The sequence below is a fragment of the Saimiri boliviensis genome, chromosome 14 (assembly GCF_048565385.1).
Source record: "Saimiri boliviensis isolate mSaiBol1 chromosome 14, mSaiBol1.pri, whole genome shotgun sequence".
In the NCBI taxonomy this organism is placed as follows: domain Eukaryota; kingdom Metazoa; phylum Chordata; class Mammalia; order Primates; family Cebidae; genus Saimiri; species Saimiri boliviensis.
The window spans coordinates 63006618-63029884 of record NC_133462.1 but is presented as its reverse complement, the minus strand read 5'-3'; the positions used below and the strand labels follow the sequence as shown (position 1 = coordinate 63029884).

General features: G+C 40.7%; 1 protein-coding gene across 2 annotated transcripts in view; it reads left to right on the top strand.

The window, feature by feature from the left end:
* The window catches only part of KCNH1 (potassium voltage-gated channel subfamily H member 1), a 440752-nt gene that overhangs the window by 287019 nt on the left and 130466 nt on the right, over positions 1–23267 (top strand). For both annotated transcript variants that reach the window (XM_074385133.1, XM_074385132.1), the window contains exon 8: positions 21868–22067. In XM_074385133.1, the coding sequence (XP_074241234.1) occupies positions 21868–22067 (200 nt within the window). The remainder of the gene's footprint in view (positions 1–21867; positions 22068–23267) is intronic.

Here is a 23267-nt window from a genome sequence, read left to right as displayed (position 1 = left end):
ACTGCAACCTCTGCCTCCTGGGTTCAGGCAATTCTCCTGCCTCAGCCTCCTGAGTAGCTGGAATTACAGGCACGTGCCACCATGCCCAGCTAATTTTTTGTATTTTTAGTAGAGACGGGGTTTCACCATGTTGACCAGGATGGTCTCGATCTCTCGACCTCGTGATCCACCCGCCTCGGCCTCCCAAAGTGCTGGGATTACAGGCTTGAGCCACCGCGCCCGGCCCTCTAATAAATTTCTAATAACTATCAATAGATATAATCTACATAAGATTATGTCTACAGATATATATCTGTATCTACATAGATGTCTATATCTATATATAATCTATATAAGATTATATATTGATATTTATAGTATTAGAAATTAAACCTGAGGGTCTCAATCTCTTAAAAGTGGAAAGACATCCTAAGACCAATAAATTGAGACCCAGATTGAAGGTGGTCACATTTACTAGGATAATGGATCTCCTGGTGAACAAAGGTTTAGAAGTTTGAACAACAGGTCGGGGTGCAGTGGCTCATACCTATAATTTCAACACTTTGGGAGGCCAAGGTGGGAGGATTGCTTAAGGCCTTAGTTCAAGATCAGACTGAGCAATACAGTGAAACCTTGTCTACAACAGCAACAAACAACAGAAAGGTAAATAAAAACTCTTCAGCAAGAAAAGTGGGTGAATTTGGAGCATGGTGCACAGTTCAGATGGGCTTCAGTGAAGGGCAGGAGACAGAGGAGAGGCATGAAAGATGAGGCAGTCTAGGTAGGCAAGGGCCAGTACAATGATAAAGTGCTTGGGCCTCAGACTGCCTGGATTCAGATCTTGGCTCTACCACTTGGTTGCTGTGTGATTTGGGGAAAGTGACTTAACCTCTCTGTATTTCAGTTTCCAAATATTTAAAATAGGGATGATAATAATAGCACATTCTATATAGGATTGCTGTGAGGATTTAGTGACATAATCTCTCTAAAATACTTGGTGTAGTGTTTGGCATAAAGAAGGCACTCAATAAATGTTTGCTATTTTGTATTAAAACATTTGGAGTCTGTTCTCTAGTAAGAGAGAATTAGGAGGTTTTTTTGTTTTTGTTTTTGTTTTTGTTTTTGTTTTGAGACTGAGTTTCGCTCTGTTGTCAGGCTGGAGTGCAGTAGTGTGATCTTGGCTCACTGCAACCTCTGCCCCCTGGGTTCAAGCGATTCTCCTGCCTCAGTTTCCTGAGTAGCTGGAACTACAGGCATGCGCCACCATGCCCAGCTAATTTTTGTATTTTTAGTAGAGACAAGGTTTCACCATGTTGGCCAAGATGGTCTTGATCTCTTGACCTTGTGATCTGCTTACCTTAGTCTCCCAAAATGCTGGGATTACAGGCATGAGCCACCAGCCCTGGCTGAAGGGTTTTAAGCAAGGAAGAGACCCAAATGGATTAACATGTACTGTAACAAAAGCGAGGTGGGTGGATCACCTGAGGTCAGCAGTTCAAGACCAGCCTGGCCATCTTGGTGAAACCCCATCTTAAAAAAAATAAATAAAAATAAAAGCACCAGGAGAATGCGCATTGTGCTTGGGACTTTCCTTAGTACAGTATGGGCCTCAGGGGAAGACAGTTACAGCTGAAATCCACTGGCTACTTCTGTGAGTCTTAACTTCAGGAAGGCTCTTGGTCCTTCTTACAGTGTATCACTTACTTTGAGAGCAATTTTCTACATAACTAGGGATTGGTTCTCTTTTGTTGAAAATTTCACTGACCTATTGACTTTCAAATTCGGGTTGTTGTTTTTTTTTTTCACTCAGATAACTCTTCACATGCATGACCACTTACAGTCATTTTACTCTTCTGAAGTCATTGGGTGCCTGGTACCCGTTTTTACATTAGCATAGTTTCTGAGGTGGCCCAAAGTTACCATGGACATAGTCAGCAGGACTGGAGCTGATCCAGGAGCAGCTCACACAGAGAGGAGTCACTGGTGGCTATAAAATCATTGGGTAATACAGGGAGTAAAATTCAGTTCATCAATAATGTATTGAGAGTTTACTCTGTGCTAGGCACTGAGGAACAGCAGAAGTGAAATGCTGTCCTCCCACCCTGATTCTAGAGTGGCTTGTTTTCCCTTCTGATGGGGGAATAAGGCATATTTGCACATAACTACATTCCAAGTATTGTGTGATGAGTGTTGAAAACAGAATTGAAAGCAGAGTACTTTGGGAGCCCAGAGGAGAGCCTTGGAGAGACTGACAAGGGCTTGATGGCTTTTGAGCTGGGTCTTGAAAGACAGATCAGGTTCTAGCACAGAGGAATGGGCAGTTGAGAGTTTTATGGGGAAGGAACAGCATATGAACAACGGGAACTGATGGGGTATGAAAAGCATGCAGAATCAGCAGCGTAATGTTGTGGAGCCCAATGGTCCTCTTGCTTAAAAATTGTTGAGTTTCAAGATAGCAACAGTGGAGCATTCAACCAAGCATAAGATCTTCTAAGAGTATGGGCCCGTGTGACTGCACAGGTCACAGGCCCATGAAGCCAATTCTGAATGCAGGGAAGGGGAGACCTCAGGGTTGTCTGAAGCATAGCTTATGTGAAAGCAAGTCGTTGCAGACACGTGTGCAGAGGCAGGTTGGAGCTGTATATCTGGGCACCATGCTTAGGAGCAGAGACTTGATGCTAAGTTTAGTGAGGGAGCTTCTGAAGTTTGGAGCTGGGAACGGCTGAAACAGTGTTTTGGGAAGATGGCTACTGACGTAGAGGCGGGATTAAAGGTGGTTTGGGAGGAACTGAGGAGAGGGCAAGGGCTTGGGAAGCTATTGAAATGTGAATCATTGGGAGAGAATGGTTCTGAATTCAAAAGGAGCAGCAGGAATGGAATAGAGAAAATGGAATCCAGAGACATCAGAAGTAGTTTCAGGGTAACCGAATTGAGAAGGGTGAGGAAAGGGACAGGCAGAAATGATGTCAAGATGTGTAGCCTGAGTGGCAGGACTGATAAAAAGTGCTGAAGGAGAGCTGGTCAGGGAGGGAGTTGGGCATTCAATCTGTGTTCTTTGACCAATTGGCTGACGATCCACAGTGATTTCATTACTCTGCCAGGATTTAACCCAGGCAATAAGAGTTAAATGGTGGAAATAATTGAGTAGGTATAAATTCTTTAGCAAAAGCCAGTCCCTGCACTCTCGTTATATTTAATGAAGCTCTGAAAATGGTTTCGTGGGCAAATCTAAGTGTCTTAGCCTGGCATAAAGCTTCCCACCTGGCCCCTGCCTGCCTCCCCATCTTCATCTCTAACTACTTTCCATCCACATCCCATGTCCCACGGCTCTGAATCAGTTGCTTTTGCTTGGGAGTCGGCCTTCTCCACTTCCCTGCCATACCCCTGATTCCCATTTATCTTTCAAAACTATTTTCTGGGCCTGCTGCATGCCCTGCCTATCCCTATCACCCTAGTCTAGACTGGGTACCCCTTCACAGCACCCTGAACATACCACACCTGTTTGTCTGTTCATCTGGGACAAGGTCCTATTGGACATTGCATCTGAGAGCTAGTGCCATTCCCAACCCAAGGGAGAGGCTTGCAAATGTTTGTGGAATAAATGAATAAAGGAAGAGATAGAGCTGGGCACGGTGGCTCATACCTGTAGGCCTGGCAACTTAGGAGGCTGAGGTGGGAGGATTACTTGAGCCTTGGAGTTCAAGGCTGCAGTGAACTGTGATCACACCCCCACACTCCATCCTGGGTGACAGAGTGAGACTCCATCTCATAAGTAAATAAATAGCTGGAGTTAATCTGTTGGACCAAGTGATTGTCCAAAAGCCTACTCCATTTCAAAATAAACAGTTCTACAGTTTCAAGTTCCAAAGACTGCGTATGATCTGCAGTTTTCCAGCTGGAGTGTACTGCTACTGATTAGATAGCCAGTTGTGAAATCTGCCCCACTCCTCTACACTCATTCCAACTTCCTCCTAAGTTTCACTCCTCCTGCCTCTCCTTTGTGGCCAGTGTGTGCTCATCCACTACGAATGTTGCCTCATGGACCACCAAGATGATCGTGGCCAAACTGCAGTTTGTAGGTGATATGTGGTGAGGTCCAGAAATGAAGAAACTTCATTTTATTATTCTGATGCCATACCATGACCTGTTGTTGTAAGCAGAGACCAGGGAGGAACAGGCGCATCCCAATTGAGGGATGGGTGGGAATCGTCTACATAAGTAGATTCTCTATAGAGAATTAAAAAATATTAATATACTAACTGGAAGTTGCGTTTATTTTTATTATTACCATTTGCTATGGACTGAATGGTGATATCAGTCCCATTATGTATCTCCCCTCATATGTTGAAGCCCTAATCCCCAGTGTGATGGTATTGTAAAGTGAGGCCTTTGGGAGGCCACCAAGATGACTGTGATCAAATTCAGTTTATAGATAAAACAAGGTGAGGTTCAAAGCACTCTGGGGACTCACCTGAAATCTCACAGCTCCCAGGTAATTTTTCATTACTCTTTAGTCTGATTTGAAGAACTTAAGATATGATTTAAGCACTCTACGTTGGTTCCTATTGCTGCTGTAAAAGATTAACATGAACTTAGTGGTTTAAAGCAACACAGATTTATTCCCTTGTAGTTCTGGAGTCTAAAGTCTAAAATCAAAGTGTCAGCAGGACTGTGCTCCTACTGGAGGCTTTAGGGGAAGAATCTGTGCCCTGCCCCAGCATCTAGAGGCCACCTACATTCCTTGGCTTATGGCACGTTCTTCACATCACTCCAGCCTCTTGCTTCAGTCGTCATATCTCCTACTTCTGCCTTTGACCTTCCCCCAGTTCCCACTGTAAAGACCTTTGTGATTACTTTTGATCCATTTGGATAATCCACAGTAATTTTCTCATCCCAAGATCCTTAATCAATCTGCAAAATTCTTATTTATTTATTTATTTATTTTGAGACAGAGTCTCGCTTTGTCGCCTAGGCTGGAGTGCAACAGGGTGGTCTTGGCTCACAGCATCCTCTGCCTCCTGGGTTCAAGCTGTTCTGTTGCCTTAGCCTCCCCAGTAGCTGGGACTACAGACATGCACCCCCACGCCTGGCTAATTTTTGTATTTTTAGTAGAGGTGGGTTTCACCATGTTGGGCAGGCTGGTCCTGAACTCCTGACCTTGGGATCCACCTGCCTCAGGCTTCCAAAGTGCTGGGATGACAGGCATGAGCCATTGCACCCAGCCACAAAGTTCCTTTTACCCTGTAAGGGTAAGGTAACATATTCATAGGTTCTAGAAATTAGGATGATTAAAAGGATGTGGACGTCTTTGGGTAGCCTTTTTTTTTTCTGTCTACTATGTGCTCTTTAAGGCAATTATAAAATGTGTTCTCAAACCAAGTTAATAAAATGCTGATGTTTAAGTTGAAACAGACACAGCATTTCTGTATTAGTTATCCATTGCTCTGTGAAAACTGCCCACAATTTAGAGGCTTAAAACAACAGCAGTAATTTATCTCTCTGGTTTCCGTGGATGAAGAATTTGGGAGCAGCCCACTTGCAGTCAGATACTGGCTAGTGCTTCTGTCATCTGAAGGCGTGATTGGGCTGGAGGAGCCACTTCCAAGGTGGCTCCCTCACACGATGTGCACCTCCTTGGGCCTGCTTGAGTGTCTTCATGGCATGACCACTGGCTTCCCCCAGAGCAAGCAATTCAGAACAACTCAGAAGCCAAAATCCCTTTTGATGACCTAGACTAGGATGATTACTTTTTCCTAAGCACTATTGCAGTCCTGGTAGCTACCCCGAGTCAACTGTTCCATGGTGGTGCTGTGGTCAATGGAAAATCCAGAGAATTTCGCCAACAGCAACATATTAACAGAAGAGTAGAATCCAGTGATTTCTGATGGTTGTTTTTTGACAAGTTTATCATGGTGTATAAATACCCTATTAAACAGCTAAATGCAAATGAATCTGTTTTTTGTTTTTTGGTTTTTTTTTTTCCTAAATGTTTTTCTAATTACTAGTCACTGCTGGCTTAGTTTTTGTGTTTCTCTCTACTCTCAGGATAACCATGATTGCCTTAGAGAACCAGTTATTCAGGGCAGGAAGCTGATCTCAGGTGTCATAGCAGACACTCAAGCTTGGCTGTTCAGAGCCCTTGTGAAGGCTCCCTTCCCTCCTCCTGACAGTTGGCCAGTCTTCCTAAACCATCTCTCTTCCTCAAGAATAATGACCTTTCCAGTTTCAAGGCTGAAAATTACCTTTTTCTCTACGCATTTTTCCTTTATCATTCCTCTTTCAAGTAAGAAAAAGGGAAAAAATAAAACTCATATTTTCCTAGATGCTACAAAATCTGAATCTAGCCTGATTATTTCTTCTCAACTAGGAAAAAGTTTCTTTATCAACTTAGTTACCAATCTTTTCAATTAACTCTTCCTCCTATTAAAAAAAAATCATTAGTACCCAATTAGCATTAAGCACATCTTTGGCTAAATCTGTTATTTTAAAATCTGCTTTATAAAGACATCACATTCTTTTCCCTAAACCTATTAAAATACTGTAACTTAACCAGACTTTTAAAAAATAAGGCATCTAGTGGTTACTTGCAATCTGACTTAGAGCTCACAGATGTGGATGAGGTAATAGTGCCTATAAGACTTAAGAGAAGTTTAAAAAAAATCTACTTGTCACTCACTTTTCACCACACTGCTGGCTGTAGGCAAACCTGAGAAAATATTTTTAAAAAACTTTTCTGGTGATTCTCACATTCCCCTGATTAAGAACAATGGTCATTGTAGTTCCAGGCAGGTAGGGCTCATCTGATGTTGTTGATTACCACATATGAGCTACACTTAGAGACAGAGTGGGGAGGTCTTACGTGTTGGTTCTGGGAAGCTTTTGGAAGAATTGTGTTTTGAGCTGTATCTTGAATAAAAACATAGCAAAAACTTGACGTGTTGAACATATACTACATGGGGCACTTTATATATACTGTCACACCTAATCTTCACCAAAATCTTACTATAAGGTAGATGACATTATCCTCTTTTTACAGATGAGGAAAACTGAACTTAGACTAAGTGTTTTGCTCAAAGTCACACAGCAAGTAACTAGCAGAGCCGGGTTGGTCAGCGTGACTGGAAAGCTCTGATTACTGTAATGTGACAGATTTGGTAGAAGGGAAACAGCAGAGATTCATGAGGTGGGTAATGGCTGGAGAATTACTGATCAAATCTTTGTGAATGAGAAATATCTAGGCTTATAAGATGTCTTCAAAGTCAGTTATGGACATCACTGCTGGTCTGGAAATTGTCTTTCTAACTCCAAGAAGATGAGGAAAGCCAAGTTCATCATGAATAGACGCTGTATAATATCATCCACTTCAATTTTTCTTTCTAATTACGTAGTAATAATCACATATTAGGGCTCAAAGGGAGTTTAGGCTCCCTTTGAGCCCCAGGGAGTCCTGCTTCTTGTCTGACTTCCTCATTTGACAAGTTAGTTTACTCAAGGAAAAGCAGCAGAGCATAGAGCAGTAGTTCTCAAATCAGGGCAAATTTGCCTTCTGAGAGATGCATGGCCATCAGTGTCTGGAGACACCTTCATCTTATGGCTGGGGTGCTGCTAGCATCAGTAGATAGAGGTCAGGGATGCCCCTAAAAATGCTGCAATGCACAAGACCGTGTCCCACAGCAAGAAATTATTTGGCTGCAAATGTCAATGCTGCTGAGGCTGAGAAGCACTGGTGCAAAGGTTCAGGGCATAGATTTTGTAACCAAACTTCCTGGGTTTGAATCTAGCTCTATGTATGCTTACTAAATAGGTGACTTTGGCCAAGTTACTTAAATTCCCTGTGTCCCATGTGCAAATGAGACTAATGATAGTCCCTACCTCTTAGGCCCACTAAGAGATTTAAATGAGCCAATATACATGAAGCATTAGAAGTATCTAACACACAGTTGACATGGGTGTTTATTGTGTAGAGAGGCATTTGATGCAATGGTTTATTAGTTTCAGAGCCAATCCCTCTGGGTGTTTTCTTCCATCTGTTACTGGCTATGTGACTTTGGGGAAATCACTTAAATGTTTTTGACTAGTTTCTTTATCAGCGAAGTGGATATCAGGATAGTATTTACCATTAAGATAAATTAGGTATGCAAAGTAGTCAGAACAATGACTCATACATGATAAGAGTTATATAAGCATCACTGGTTATTATTGTTCATTTATTCATTCATTAAACAAATATTTGGGCCTTCTATGCCCAAGGACTGAAAGTCACTTGCACTATAGCTCAGCAACAGAGTCAGGATTAGGACCACTGACTTATACAGGAAGAATAGTTTCGTCAGATGTGATAGGCTTACAACTCTCTACTTCTTGGCATAATGTGTGGTAGAAAGTTGGGGGATCTATGGAGCTATTATTTTGGGTAATTATTATTTTGGAGGCAGTGTGGAAAAGAGGCACTATAACTTACAGTGTCACTTAGCAACTAAAGGATTACAGTTCTGGCTTTGATAAACTAAGAGACTTACGGTTATTCAGTGTGCAAAATCAACATGCTGGAGGTACTGAGATTAGAGTTGGCAAAAATTAGCAAAGTGACTTTATTTCTATTATTGAAAGAGGTATTTCTTTAGAAGCCACTTTCTGTCCACTTATTATGATGTTTCAATATAGTTTGCCATGGTGATAACAGTGGCTTCTGAAAAGTTGTTATTTTGTTTTGAGATTTAGAAGAAAAATAAACATTGAGTTTTGTGAGTTTCTAACTTAAAAGTAGATGTAACTACTATTGGAAAATACACCTAGTTAAGATTAACATGCTTGTTTAAATGACTTTTAAAATTATGTGTTATTGTAAATGGCTTTGTTCATTAGATTCCCTTTGATGACTCATATTGGAGAAAAAAAAACCTTAGAGTTCTCATCGGGAAGTAAAGCACGGGAAGTAAAGCAAGACCTGGGTTTGCAAACCTGCAAGCCAGTCTACCTTTAGCCTTGTGCACTGTAACTAAATGGTTGTCTCTTTGCAATCAAGAACTCAGGGAGCTCAAAATAAGTAAAAGTAGCAAATTATCTGAAGACCTTTTCAACCTGTTTCTGACCTTCTTGATTCATTTGCAGAGGTAATTGCCTGTGGAAATTGCTGTGCTTTTATCTGTGGTGCTATTAAAACACTGGTTGAAATGAGGTGGCACAGACTGCATTGTTAATGGGTTACCGTGGAGCAGGAGCTGTTGTTTTATTCGACAGATGAGAAGTAGCTGAAAATAACCTGTCTCCCCTGTAAGAATTGTGCTTGTTAAGTGACATTCACCAACATGGCTGAGTTTGAATGTGGTATAGGAATTCATGCTATTCTTAGCAGGTTATTAAATGAGAGTTTTTAGGCTTTTCTTGTTACAGAATAGGGAATGTATCTGAGTTTTATACTCTCTGTTTTGGGGGGCTGCTTTCTGTGCCCATGGCAATGGCTGGCGAGTTGAAGAGCAATGAGGGGATAGTGCTGGTGTAACCGAAATGCCTGTTAATTGCTCGCCGCTTGCAGCATCTAATTAACCAGAGTGAGATCTGGTAAAAAGAAAGTGACTTATTTCCAAAGCTGGCTTAGAGGAAGAAGCACAGATGTCCCGCCTTTAAATATACCACTTTGCTTTTGGAACAGAAAGCAGACACTTTTAAAAGGCAGGGGAGGAAGTGAGCGAGGGGGTGGGATCTGTATGTTACCTCCGGTGCCTTATCTACTGGGTGGTTTAGTTGGTGACTGCTGGCACCTTGGGCAGGACTAGGCCAAAAGTGCCCCAGGTGGGATGGAGTCCCAGATTTTGAGGCAGTCTCCTCATAGAGGAGTTTCATAGAAATCAGCTGCTGTCTCTCAGGGCAACCTCCTTGTGGCCTGGAGGGTGAAAATTCAGCAGCAGGAATGCTTCAGTCTGTAAATTGACTGTTAACTCTCAAGTAGTTAGATGAACTAGCCTTGTAGAGAGTATCTGGTGGTGGTGTAGTGAGGCGGTGGTGATAAAGGGGTACATTTTACATTTCTGAAGAGCTAAGTAAGAAGTGGGGAAGGAGAAAAAATAATTAAACTATCTCTTAGAAAGTGGGGTAGTCAGTTACACTGGCAAGAAATTCAGAGCTGAGTGTAGTTATTTCCATCAGGGTGCTGCTAATCTGTGGGATGGTTCTCTCATTCCCTCTTGGCTTCATGGCCATTGTCCTGTCCAGTAAAGTAAGGTTAGCTACCTTCAGAGTCTCCTCATGCATTCTCAATATGGCCCAGTATCTGTTTTTGTTCATCTGGTCATCCTCCCTACTTGGGAGAGGGCATTATACTTAAAACGTATTAGGGAAGTACTGAGTATTGGTATAGCATAAACGAGTGTTTCTCAAACTTGAACGTGCCTCAGAGCCACCTGGAGAATTTGAAAAAAGCAAATTCTTGGATCTCACTCCTAAAGATTTTGATCCAGTATGTCTGGGGTAGGCCTGAGAATTTGCATTTCTACCAAATGTCCAGATGATGTGATGCTGCTGCTCCAACATCACCCTCTGAGAAGACCTTGGATGACTGAACCTGACCAAACTCACCTCTTTGAGCCACTCTCTTCAACAGCTTGGCAACAGCATTGACAAATTGAATGCACCCACTGAATGCAGAGGAAGATGCCTCTGAAGTCACTCCACCAAAATTTCCACACTCCAGAAAGTCTTCTATTTCAGGAAAAGCACAGGCCAACTTATCACAGTAGGAGTATAATTGTTCAAAGCCAAGAGCTGAAGAAACCAGAATTCAGAGATGATTGATGGAAAAATATGAACACTGGGTGGTTCAGGAAAGAAAACTAAGATTTACTGTGAATCTGTTCCATCCAGCATTGTGTTTGACATTTGTCATGTTAATTAATTGAATATTCCCAGCCACCCTAAGTGGTGAGGATTATCTTTTTCCTTTCATAAATGAGAAAAAAACTGAGGTTGTCATGACTTGATTTAGTGGCAGGGCCATGAATTCCATTCTAGTGCTGCTTTCTCATCAGAACTTGAGTTATTTTTACTATACCATTTGGCTTCTCAGAACAGCACATGACATATCTGTGTATTTAGTTAATATTTGTTAAGACATCTGATAATAAAGTTAGTGAGGTAACATTTCCAGGAAATAATTAACTCTAGAGAAAATTCTTTAGTCTTTAATCATCCTGCTGTTATTATTATTACTTATTGAGCATATATTATGTGTCAGATTCTATGATCAGCATTTTATATATTACCCCCATATATATATATATATATATATATATATATATATATATATATAGTTTATTGCACTTTAGGTTGTGGGATACATGTGCAGAACATGCAGGATTATTGCATCGGTCCATACCTGGCAATGTGGTTTGCTGCCTCCATTCCCCCATCACCTGTATCTGGCATTTCTCTCCATGTTATTCCTCCCCAGTGTCCCAGCCTCCCTACCCCTGGCTGTCCCTTCCCTAGTCCCCTTCAACAGACCCCAGTGTGTGATGCTCCCCTCCCTGTGTCCAGGTGTTCTTATTGTTCAACATCTGCCTATGAATGAGAACACATGGTATTTGATTTTCTGTTCTTGTGTCAGTTTGCTGAGAATGATGGTTTCCAGATTCATCCATGCCTCTACAAATGACATGAACTCATTGTTTTTTAATGGTTGCATAGTATTCCCTGGTGTATATGTGCAACATTTTCCTTGTCCAGTCTATCATCAATGGGCATTTGGGTTGGTTCCAGGTCTTTGCTATTGTAAAGAGTGCCACAATGAACATACATGTGCATGTATCTTTATAATAGAACAAATTATAATCCTTTGGATAACAAAATAAAATTATAAGGTAATTATTAATTATATACAAAGAAATTTAGAGAGAGTGAATGATTATCTTGAAGTGGGTAGTAGAACCAGTATTCCAAATTGCAGCTTTTGTCTCCAAAGCATGGATTCTGCAATCCCCTGTGCATCCTCCTCCTATGCTGGATTGATCTGCTAGCATGGTAATGATAGGCACTTCTTTTTTCTCCCATTGTTACTACTTGGTTTAGTCCATTTTCATGTTGCCAATAAAGACACACCAGATGCTGAGTCATTTATGGAAAAACAGAGGTTTAATGATAGTTTTGTGTGTCTGGGGAGGCCTCACACTCATGATGGAAGACAAACGGCATGTCTTACCTAGCAGCAAACATGACAGAAAACTTGTGCAGGTAAACTCCCATTTATAAATCTGTCAGATCTCATGAGACTTACTCACTACCACGAGAACGACATGAGAAAGACCCACCCCCATGATTCAGTTACCTCCCATGGGGTCTTTCCCACAACACCTAGGAATTATGGTAGCTACAATTCAAGAGGAGATTTGGGTGAGGACACAGCCAAATCATATCACTACCCATTTCTGCCCAGGCAATGAGTTACAAGTTAAATTATTTCAAGTTACAGGAAATAATTTAAAAGTTAGTTGCCAGTCAGTTACCATGCCAATATTAATGCTGTCCTCGCACCTACTCCATCAATGTCGCATTAGAAGAAGCAAAAGCAATAACAACAGTAAAGACCAAAAAAACTACATTAACAAAATTAGATGTGTTGCTCTTACATGGGCCAGATGAAATAGAGCAAGGACTAAGTCTGGTTCCCAGGCCTTATTCCCTAACCCCTCACACTCTTCCCATGTCTACACTTACTCTTCAGCCCCTCCTCATCCATGAATCACTTCATTCAGTATTTTGGCTAATATGTCAGAGTTCTTAGCATTGATGGATTTTAGAGAGTCCTTTGAAGGCCTCAGTGCATGGTGAGCTTAGTTTAAAACATCTCAGTATTGTTCTGTAATGATAAATGTTGAGTCTATGCAATTAAAAGGCAGCAGTCTTTTAATTCAATTCAAGTTAGTGTTCTAGGTTATTGTCTTCATGAAATGCTGTCCCATGTGTGTCAACTGTCATGACGGTTGAATGTAGAATGATGAACTGAGAGAGTAAACAACACTGGGAGTCTCTATGTACCAGCTCAGTATTCTGGATACTTTCACACAATATCTAATTTAATTCTGTCAAAAACCCAGGGGGAAGTGAGCAGACATTTTTCTTTCTATTAGATTGACAGAAACAGAGGGAAAAATCTGTAAAGTTATTTGCCTCTGGCCGCACAATTCTAAGCAGCTGAGCCGGAATTTGAACTCAGAAGAGTATAACTCTAAAGACCCCATGTTTCCTTCCTTATCAAGAGAAATGTTGTGGGTGCAGAAGTCACCTGTAGGGATTTGCTTGGCTGCCCTTAACATAGAAAGCAGAAATTTTAACTTGTAAGCTCCTTCTCTGCCTTTTTAGACTGTATTTGCTCTGTCTCATTATTCACATGTAAGTGAGAGAGTGTCCCTGGACCACTTTGAGTGCTCAGTGCCAATGTTCTGTGTGTTAATGACACTCCCTCCTACCCCCTGCACAGCCAACAGCACAGCTACCTGACTTAATGAGCAGTTCATCCTAATCAAGTGACTAATGGGGAATTAAGGATGATAAGACTAGAGATTTTGTTTTAAGAGAAATTCATGTAAGAGTCTCTTTTTTCTTTTTTGGCAAAAAAGGAACAAATTAATTCTCCTTAAAATAAGCAGCAGTAAGGTGTAATCTTAATGAATATTGAATTCCACATACTATCTGGCTTAAACACAGGGATTAGAAAGGACTTCTACTTTCTCAGTTATTCTGGTTGGTACCTATGAAATCTCAGGGTGGCAGGATAGTAAGAGTAGTGAAGTTGAAGGGATGGGAGATTAAAAAAACAGAGGGAAGGTGTTAAACTCTGTATTTAGAAAATATACGGTGGCTCTTAAAAGGTAAGTCACTTATTCTTTTCAATTTGGCTATCCTTATTCCAGAAAAAGCGATCAATGAATAATCCAATCAGCCTTGGCTATGAAGACAAGTCAAAACCAACATTTATGTTCATACAGCTTGAAAACATCTGAAATAAAAGAAGGAGTTGCAATAGAAGTTAGGGAATCATTGTACCAGTCTTCTCAAAGTTCTTAGCAGTGGCAGTGTTACCTGGGATCTTATTAGAAATATACATTCTCTAGGGCCCACTCAGGACCTACCAAATCAGAAACTTTGGAGGTGAGGCCTCAGAATGGGCTTAAAGGCTCTCCACGTGATTCTGATACACACTGAAGTTTGAGAATGGATGATTTAGTGGTGATAGTATGCGGCTGGAGTCAGACAGATCCTGGGTTCTGGCCTTGCTACATATTGCGTTGTTTCTTTGATCTAGACTTCAGTTTCCTTACCTGCTAAATAGTGACAATAACTACCTTGAGGTGGTGTTGTTAATTATCATTACAATTTTGCTCTGAGCTCTTGACTTTGCAGGTTTAAAAACCATTTTTCACTTTCATATGGGGCACATTGGGCCAAAACCAGTAATTCCTAAAGCCTTTGCAAGCCATTGATACTGCTTTTGTTATAATGGCTGGCTGAATGCACATGTTTATATCTGATTACCCCTGAAACCCCACTAAAGCAATGGCAAAGAGAAGTGCTTTTTAAGAGCACAAATCCATAAAGACAAAAAGAATGAGAGAAGAGACAACAGTAACACAAACTTGAAAGGTGGAAAGCAATAACTGACTTGGTAAACCCCATAAAGCTGAACCCTAATATGACACAGGCAATCTGAAAAATAATTTGATTTGCAACAGAGCCCCTAAAAGATTTTTACCAGAACCCCTACTCAAGTGTCAGTGACAGTAAGTACCTCTACAAGTGGAGGTGAAGGTGGAGCTAAGAAAAAGAGAGCCGGTTAAAAATTTGCTTAGGAAGTATTTAGGCCTACAGATGTCTTTCTCATTCTGTGCGGTTGGGTCATTGCACCTCTCAACACTCATGAAGCCTGGATTATTCTCTAGAGGTATTCTCTGGACTGAGGGACAACAGGCACAGTGAAACAGAGGTATTGGATGAAAATTAAGGGAATTAACAGAAATTTTATACACTGGATATTGTAACCTTCAGCCTTTCTCTCCCGCACTTAATTGCTGAATATTGCCAGCATTCTTGACAGCAAATTGAGTCTTCTCTGAGCAGTCCAAAAGGACAGTCCTAAAGTTGGCAGCATCATGGATTCTTCAACACAAACTCTAGCTATCTCAGTCTACAGTGAATTCTCCCAGTTGACAACTTCTACTCATTTACTTAAAGCTTTCAATCAGTTTTCTAGGGCCCCATTCTTAAATATGAGTGGACATCTAAGGATTACCATGTATTTCTAAGATGAGAGGCAGACAAACACACACATAAATAGATAAGGAAACAAAGACTAAGCAAAGAGAAGCAAATTTAAAAATAGGGCTATCATTGATATCCTCTGAGAAAACAGGAGAAGATATTACATCTAAGAAACAACAGAATGCAATTAAAAAGGAACATTCGGACAACAACAACAAAAAAACTCATGGAAATTAAAAGTGTAATACCAAATGAAAATTCAATAAAAAGAACAGAAGCTGAAGAAACTTCTCATAAAGTGATAGAAATAAGAAGAGAGAAAAATAAGAAAATTAGATTAATCCAGGAGTTCAATACCTGTGTCACAGTAGGCCAGGGAAAAGAAAATATAGAAATGGAGGGAAGAATTTGTCAAAGAAATAATCCAAGAAAATTTTCTTGAAATGAAGGGCATAAATTTCCAAATTAAAAGAGTTTAGCACAACGAATGAAAATTGAATCATAGAAAAAAGGTGCATTATTATGAATTTTCAGAACCTTGTAGAAAGAGTTTCTAGAGAGAAAAAACAGGTTGTAATATGACAGACAAGGGATCTGAATGGTTTTGGCTTCTCAATAGCAAGATAAGGCTGGAAAAAATGCTTCTAAAATTCTGAGCAAAATGATTTCCACTTTAGAATTCTTCACCCAGCTAAGCTATTAATTGAATATAAGAGTAGTAGACATGTTAGGTCTCAAAAAACTTTGTTCCCGTATATCCTTTTTCAAAAAGCTATTAGAAAATGTCTTATGAAAAAGAGGGAAACGAGTAAACCAAGAAAGAAGAAGACATGAGATGCAGGAATAAGGAGCTCTAACCTAAATAAGTGAAAAAACTTCCCAAGTTGCTGATGAAGAGTGAGAACTATAAATAAAACTCTAAGCCCCTTCACTGACTGAACAGATCTCCTCTTGGCCAAGGGGACTCCAGAGAAGCCTTGGAAGCTGAGTTCCTGGCCATAATAGGATGAGAAGTTAGACATGCCTCGTTATAACCCCTTTCTCACTAAATGCCCTTAGTTTTTCTTCCCTAAGACTAAACAGAAACAAGCTCTTTTGAAAGACTCCACCACTGATGTCACTGATGCAGCCACTCCCTTTTGTGATTTTCACGAAACAGCTGACCTGCATTCCTTCCTGATAAGAGACCACCCACCACAGAGTGGTTCTGGCCAGTCTATGGAGGATGCCCAGTGAGGGTTTTCATGGACTCTGCTTTAAAAACTCTACCCTTAGTTCATGCTAATGCTGCCAGTTTTTGAACATGGGTCCCATGGAGAGGAATGAAGCTCAGTTGTGAACGTACATGTTTCTCTTTTTATAAATATTCATGGCTCCTTCTATAGCTTATTGAATATGTATATTTGGCCACCCCATTCACCGTAAATTTTTGTCTTATTCTTCCTCCACTTGAAGTGTCTGCTTCTGGCTTCAGGCCACAGGCTCTGCTTCCCAGCCTGTCAGATAGCTCCCTGCAAGCTGCAATCATTTATGAGAAATAAAGTTCTCCTTTCCAAATTTATGAACCTTGTCATTTTCAGTTCACAAGGAAGATTCCCACAACTGGCAATGGCGTAGTTCAGAAGCTTCCAGGAAAAATGTAAGAAAATGAAATCAATAAGATATGTGTTTTTGCTATACCCTTCCCCACCACATTGCCCCGCCAGATTCCATATAGCTATTTCTAATTAAGGGTTGGAGAAAACTATCTTTTCTCCTTTCTTCCTTTTTGGATAGGAACCAGAGCTCTTGCTGTGATACAATATAAACTCTAAACCAATCAAATAAGAAAGAAACCTCCTCTTCTTCAAATCAGCATTTTGCCTTGAGGTTGAGGAAGGTCTCTTTAGTTCCCCAAAACAGAAGTACCCAAGGAATCCATATTTGGAGCCATCCATAACACCTTGTGTGCTGGGAGGTTCATTCTGGCTTTTTTATTCTCCTGACAGTGACATTACAATCTTCCTCCCTTCCTCTCCACGTCACACTCATACATCTATTCAAGTGACAACTGGACTTACACGTCTTCTCTCCCAGTTAGGTTTTTGGCATTTAAAGGTATAATGCTTTATGTGTAAGATACCAATAAACTAAATGTTACATGCATGAAAAACATGTAATCCCCCTTCGTATAAAATTAAGGGCCGGGCATGGTAGCTCACACCTGTAATTGCAGCACTTTGGGAGGCTAAGGTAGGAGGATTGCTTGAGGCCTGGTGTTTGAGACCAGCTTGGGCAATATTGTGAGAAAATGTCACGATTAAAAAAATAAATAAGGGGAAAACAAATAAGGAAGGGACACTGAGAGTAGAATTATCCACTTTTTAGTGTAATAATGTTTCATAATAGTAATCATCATTGAGCAAGGGCCTCCTGAGGACCCTTAACCTTCCAGAATGCCTCAGAAGCAACCTGGAACAAAAGGAACCCTGAGATGTAAATGATGGTTGTGCATCACTGCTTGACATCTGACCTGCTGCTTGGTTCTCTAGGATCATGGACAAGAGAGCTATTCTTAACTATATTGATTTGGTGTAACTGTTGCTTTAAGCTCAAGATTAAATAAATTTTCTGGCAGCCATCCTAAAAAAGGCACCTGTACTCTTTGCCCATGACCTTTGGTTCATTGTGAATGAAGAAAGAAAGCTGAAGCAGGACTGTCCACATAGGCTTGTTGAGTTAGAGTCAGCCCATCTCCTAGAAGGATGACCACACTTCATATAACTACTGGCATGGAGGAGGCGGGACCTTCAACTTCATTGTTATGAGGCTTTCTATGAGCTTAGAAGAGCTAGTGTCTGCTTTTTGTCTGGCTCCTTTTGTTCAGATTGACACCCTTCCCTGGTACTTTTCTAGAGAACTCTTTGATCCTTGTTTACAACTCTCTTTTGGTGGATTTATATTCTCAGTCCTTCCCTTATCTCTAGATCCATACATTTCTCTCTTACATTTTTGCCTCCCATAGTACATCAGATAACCCTCAATAAGATTATTTGGAAGAAATGGTTGTGGTACAGCCATACAATGGGATAGTATTCATCAACTAAAAGAAAAAAAAACTATTGATACATGCAACAACTTGGATGATTTTGATGAGTGAAAAAAAGACAATCTCCAAAGGTCACATACTGTGTTATTCCATTTCTGTAACCTTTTTTTTTTTTTTCTTGAGACAGAGTCTCACTTTGTCACCCAGGCTGGACTGCAGTGGCACCATCTTGGCTTACACAACTTCCACCTCCTAAGTTCCAGTGATCTCCTGCCTCAGCCTCCCAAGTAGCTGGGACTATAGGCATGTGCACCATGCTTGGCTAAATTGTTTCTTTATTTCTTTTCTTTTTTTTTTTTGTATTTTTAGTAGACACAGGGCTTTGCCATATTGACCAGGCTGGTCTCAAACTCCTGGCCTCAAATGACCTGCCCACTGTGGGTTCCCAAAGTGCTGGGATTACAGGCATGAGTCACTGTGCTTGGCTTTTATAACATTCTTAAAATGACACAATTATAATAAAGGAGAAAACGTTGTGATTGCTGGCGACAGCATGACCATAAAGGGGAGGCACAAGGAGACCTCTGTGGTGAGGGAAGAATTCTGTATTTTGAATGCAGTGCTGGTTACATGAGTCTACACATGTGATAAAGTGACACAGAACTGTACATCTACTTTATAGCAATGTCAGTCTGTTCTTAATATTGTGCTGTAGTCATGTAAGCTATAATTAATGGGGGAAACTGGGTGAAGGATACACAGACTTTTTCTGTACTATTTTGGCAACTTCTTTTGGATTTTTCTTTTTGAGACAGAGTCTTGCTCTGTCACCCAGGCTGGAGTGCAGTGGTGTGATCTTGGCTCTCTGCAACCTCTGCCTCCTGGGTTCAAGTGATTCTCCTGCCTCAGCCTCCCAAAGAACTGGGACTATGGGTGCATGCCACCATGCCCAGCTAATATATATATATATTTAGTAGAGATGGGCTTTCACCTTGTTGGCCAGGCTGGTCTTGAACTACTGACTTCCATCCACCTCAGCCTCCCAAAGCTTCTTGTGAATTTCTATTTCAAAGTAAAATGTTTACTTTTTGTATTTAAAAAGAGAAATGAACTGTTATTAAACAATACATGCAATAACATGGATGAATCCCAAAGTAATTATTCTGAATGAAATAAACCAGTCAAAAGAGACTACAAAAGAAAAAAATAAGTAAATTGAGTTACATCAAAGCTGGAAACTTTTGTGCTATAAATGATACCACCAAAAAAAGTGAAAAGACATCCCATGTGATGTGAGAAAGTATTTGAAAATCATTTATCTTAGAAGGAAATTATATCCAGATGATATAAAAGATTCTTACAACTCAACAATAAAAAATTCAATTGAAAAATGGGCAAAGACTTGATTTCTCCAAAGAAGATGCATAAATGACCAATAAGCACGTGAAAAGAAGCTTAACATCATTAGCTGCTGTGGAAATATAAATCAAAACCGCAGTGAGATGGCAAGTCATACTCACTAGAAAGGTGATCATCGAAAAAGACACAAAACAAATGTTAAGGAGGATATGGAGACACTGGAACTCTCATATACTGCTGGCAGGCATATAAAGTGGTGCAGTTACTTTGGAAATTAATTCTACAATTTCTCCAACATGTTAAACATAGTAACTGTATGACCCAGCAATTTCATTCCTAGGTATATACCCAAAAGAATTGAAAATGTGTTCACATAAAAACTTGCACATGAATGTTTATAATAGCCAAAAAGCAGAAACAACTGAAATGCCCGTGAACTGATGAATGGATAAATGAACTGTGGTATATCCATACAATAGCATAGCATTCAAATGAAAAAGAATGACCTACTGATACATGCCACAACATGGATGAACGGAAAACATTAAGTGAAAGAAGTGAGTCACGGAAGGCTGCATATTGTATGATTTTAACTTACATGCAAATCTATAGCAATAGAAAGTAGGTTAGCAGTTGCCTAGGGCAAGGGACTTGCCAGGAAATGGAGAATAACTGGTAATGGGTATGGAATTTCTTTGGGGAGGAATATATTCTAAATTTAGATTGTGGTGATGGTTGCACAACTCTGTAAATATATGAAAAACCACTGAATTTTGCACTTTAAATGGATGCGTTTTATGGCGTATGAATTGTATCTTAAGATTTTAACAAGAGTACATACTGTATGATTCCATCTATATAAAATTCTAGAAAAAGAAGGCTAATCTATGGTGATGGAAGGGAAATCAGTGGTTGTTTGGGGATGGTAGGTGGAAAGCAGGTAGGGATGGAGAGAGGGATTACAAAGAGGCATGACAAAACTTTTGGGGGTGATGGACATGTTCACTATTTTGATTGTGGTGATGGTTTTATTGGTGTATATATGTCAAAACATAGCAAATTGTATGTTTGAAGCATGTGTAGTTTATTATATATCAATAATAACCATCTTTTAAAAAGCCAGAGCAATGTGTGAAATTTGGCAAATACTTATTAAGTACTGGTATAGTGTTAGATCCTACAGATACAATGGCAAGGAAAAGATGGGTTTAGCCTTTAAGCAACTCAACACTGTCAGGGAGCAGGCAAAGAAAGAAGCACATGATTGCAAAATGGTGTAATCTGAGTTCTGCAGAAATGATTGCAAAATGATGTAATATGAGTTCTATAGAAATATGCCTGATAAATCAGGGTCAGACTCATGGTGGCAGAAGGTGTTTAGGAAGGTTTCTTGGAAGCAGTGGCTCTTGAGCTCAGCATTAAGCAATGGAAATTAGAGAAGGTGGGATTTTGTAATAACATAATGGTCCTTCTTCCTAATGTGAATGTAGGGGGAGCAGTAGTAGCACACAGTACATACTGGTTATGTCTCAAAGGGGACTTGATTTTATTCTTACCATATTAAAGCTATGTTTTTTTCCCCCAGGAGCCACATCACAGTGAAGCAGATTGTTGTACTAACAATAAGTGCAAAACAAGGATATAACATCCTTCACTGCCCTCTGCAGACTTGCTATTATTTAATTATTTGTGATTATTTATTCAAGGTCTGTCCTTCCTGTTCTATTTTTTGCTCTGTGAGGACCAGATCTGAGTGTTCACCATCCTGTCCTTGGCAGGTAGCATAGTGCTTGGCACATAGCAGAGCTTGATAAAGATCATTGACTGATGGGTTTGGATTTTGACTGGTATGGAGCACATAGGCATGCATTTGACTAGGGACCTCAGGCATGGCTCCAACTTTTTGTGACAGGAAGTATAAAATGAAGCAGTGCAACTCCCCCGTGACCCACTGCCTAGCCTCTGCTGCTATTTGTGTCTTAGCTCTGGCCCTGGCCATGCCAGCTCCCATCCACCCTAGCCCTGTCTCCCACACGTTTCTCATAGTAGTAGCTTGGTGTTAGGAGGCTCTTTGCATCCATGCCCCAGAGGCTCCAGGTGTGAGGGTTTCCTGAGAATAGCCAGGGCAGTCTGCACTGGGGAGGGGCATCTCTGGCCATTGGCCTACTCTGAGCAAGCTGAGCATTCTGGAACCCTGGCTTAGGGACCACTCACATGTTATTTCTTCTCTTGCTCCTCCTCCTCACCTCTAGCACTTCTCTACGCCACCATCTTTGGGAATGTGACGACCATTTTCCAACAGATGTATGCCAACACCAACAGATACCATGAGATGCTCAACAGCGTTCGGGACTTCCTGAAGCTCTACCAGGTGCCAAAAGGACTGAGTGAGCGAGTCATGGATTATATCGTGTCCACCTGGTCCATGTCCAGAGGCATTGACACAGAGAAGGTAAGGAGGGTGAGGAGCTCAGGGAAACCATATGTTTCTTGGTTTCCTTGGGCTGGTGGGTAGATGCTTGCCTAGGGCAGTGGCTCCCAAACCTGGCTGTTCAGAATTCACTTGAGTACTTTGGGATTCCAGGTCCTACCTCCAGAGGTTTTGGTTGCTTCTGGATCAGCCTTACTCCAAGACCAACAATCAAAAACCATTATTTAAGAAATTAGAAAGGCAGAGTGTATTTCCTGGAGAAGAGAGGAGCTGGAAGTCTAACTGTCCAGGGTAGAATTTCCCAAACTTGGATGATGATATGAATCAGGGCTATGACTGGAGAAGGGAGATCAGTATTGCCAATTTTCTTTTTACCCCAGCCTTGAAGATAGCATAGCCCTGTTACTGATCTTGTTTTTATTCAAACTTTTGATATTTTGTTCACAATAGATTTTTTGTATTAACTTTGCTTTTAAAAAAATAAACTATGATTTATCTTGATTACCGGTTTTTTTTTTTTTGGTGGCATACCCTTAAATTGTGTGCCGAAGGCTATTGCCTCACTCAGCTCACCATCTTGACCCTGATAAGAATCCCATGATGTCAGCCCCAATGCAGCAGCTCAGGCCTGTAATCCCAGCACTTTGGGAGGCTGAGACAGGTGGATCACTTGAGGTCAGGAGATTGAGACCAGCCCGGCCAACATGGCGAAACCCCATTTCTACTAAATATACAAAAAATTAGCCCGGCATGGTGGCATGTGCCTGTAGTTCCAACTAATCAGGAGGCTGAGGCAGGAGAACCACTTGAACCTGGAGACAGCGCCCTGCACTCCAGCCTGGGTGACAGAGTGATACCCTGTCTCAAACAGAGAATCCCATGATATCATCATTAAAAACAATCTCAGCCTCCATCCCAGATCTGTGGAATGAGAACTTGAGGGAGGTGAAGGAGAATTTTTAACAAGCACCCTTAAAAACAATCCCAGTCATCACCAGATGTATGGAATGAGAACTTAGGGAAATGAGGGAGCATTTTTAACAAGTGCCCAGGCAACCCTATTCATAAGACAAGTCCAGGAAACAGTAATCAAGAGTTTGTGCCTTAATCATCAATTGACTTGACCAGAGTATCAATTAGGCATCTCTCTAATTATTTGTTTTCCCACCTGTAAAATGGAGAGGGTGATAAATTCCTATTGTTCTCTAAGAGTTGTATTAT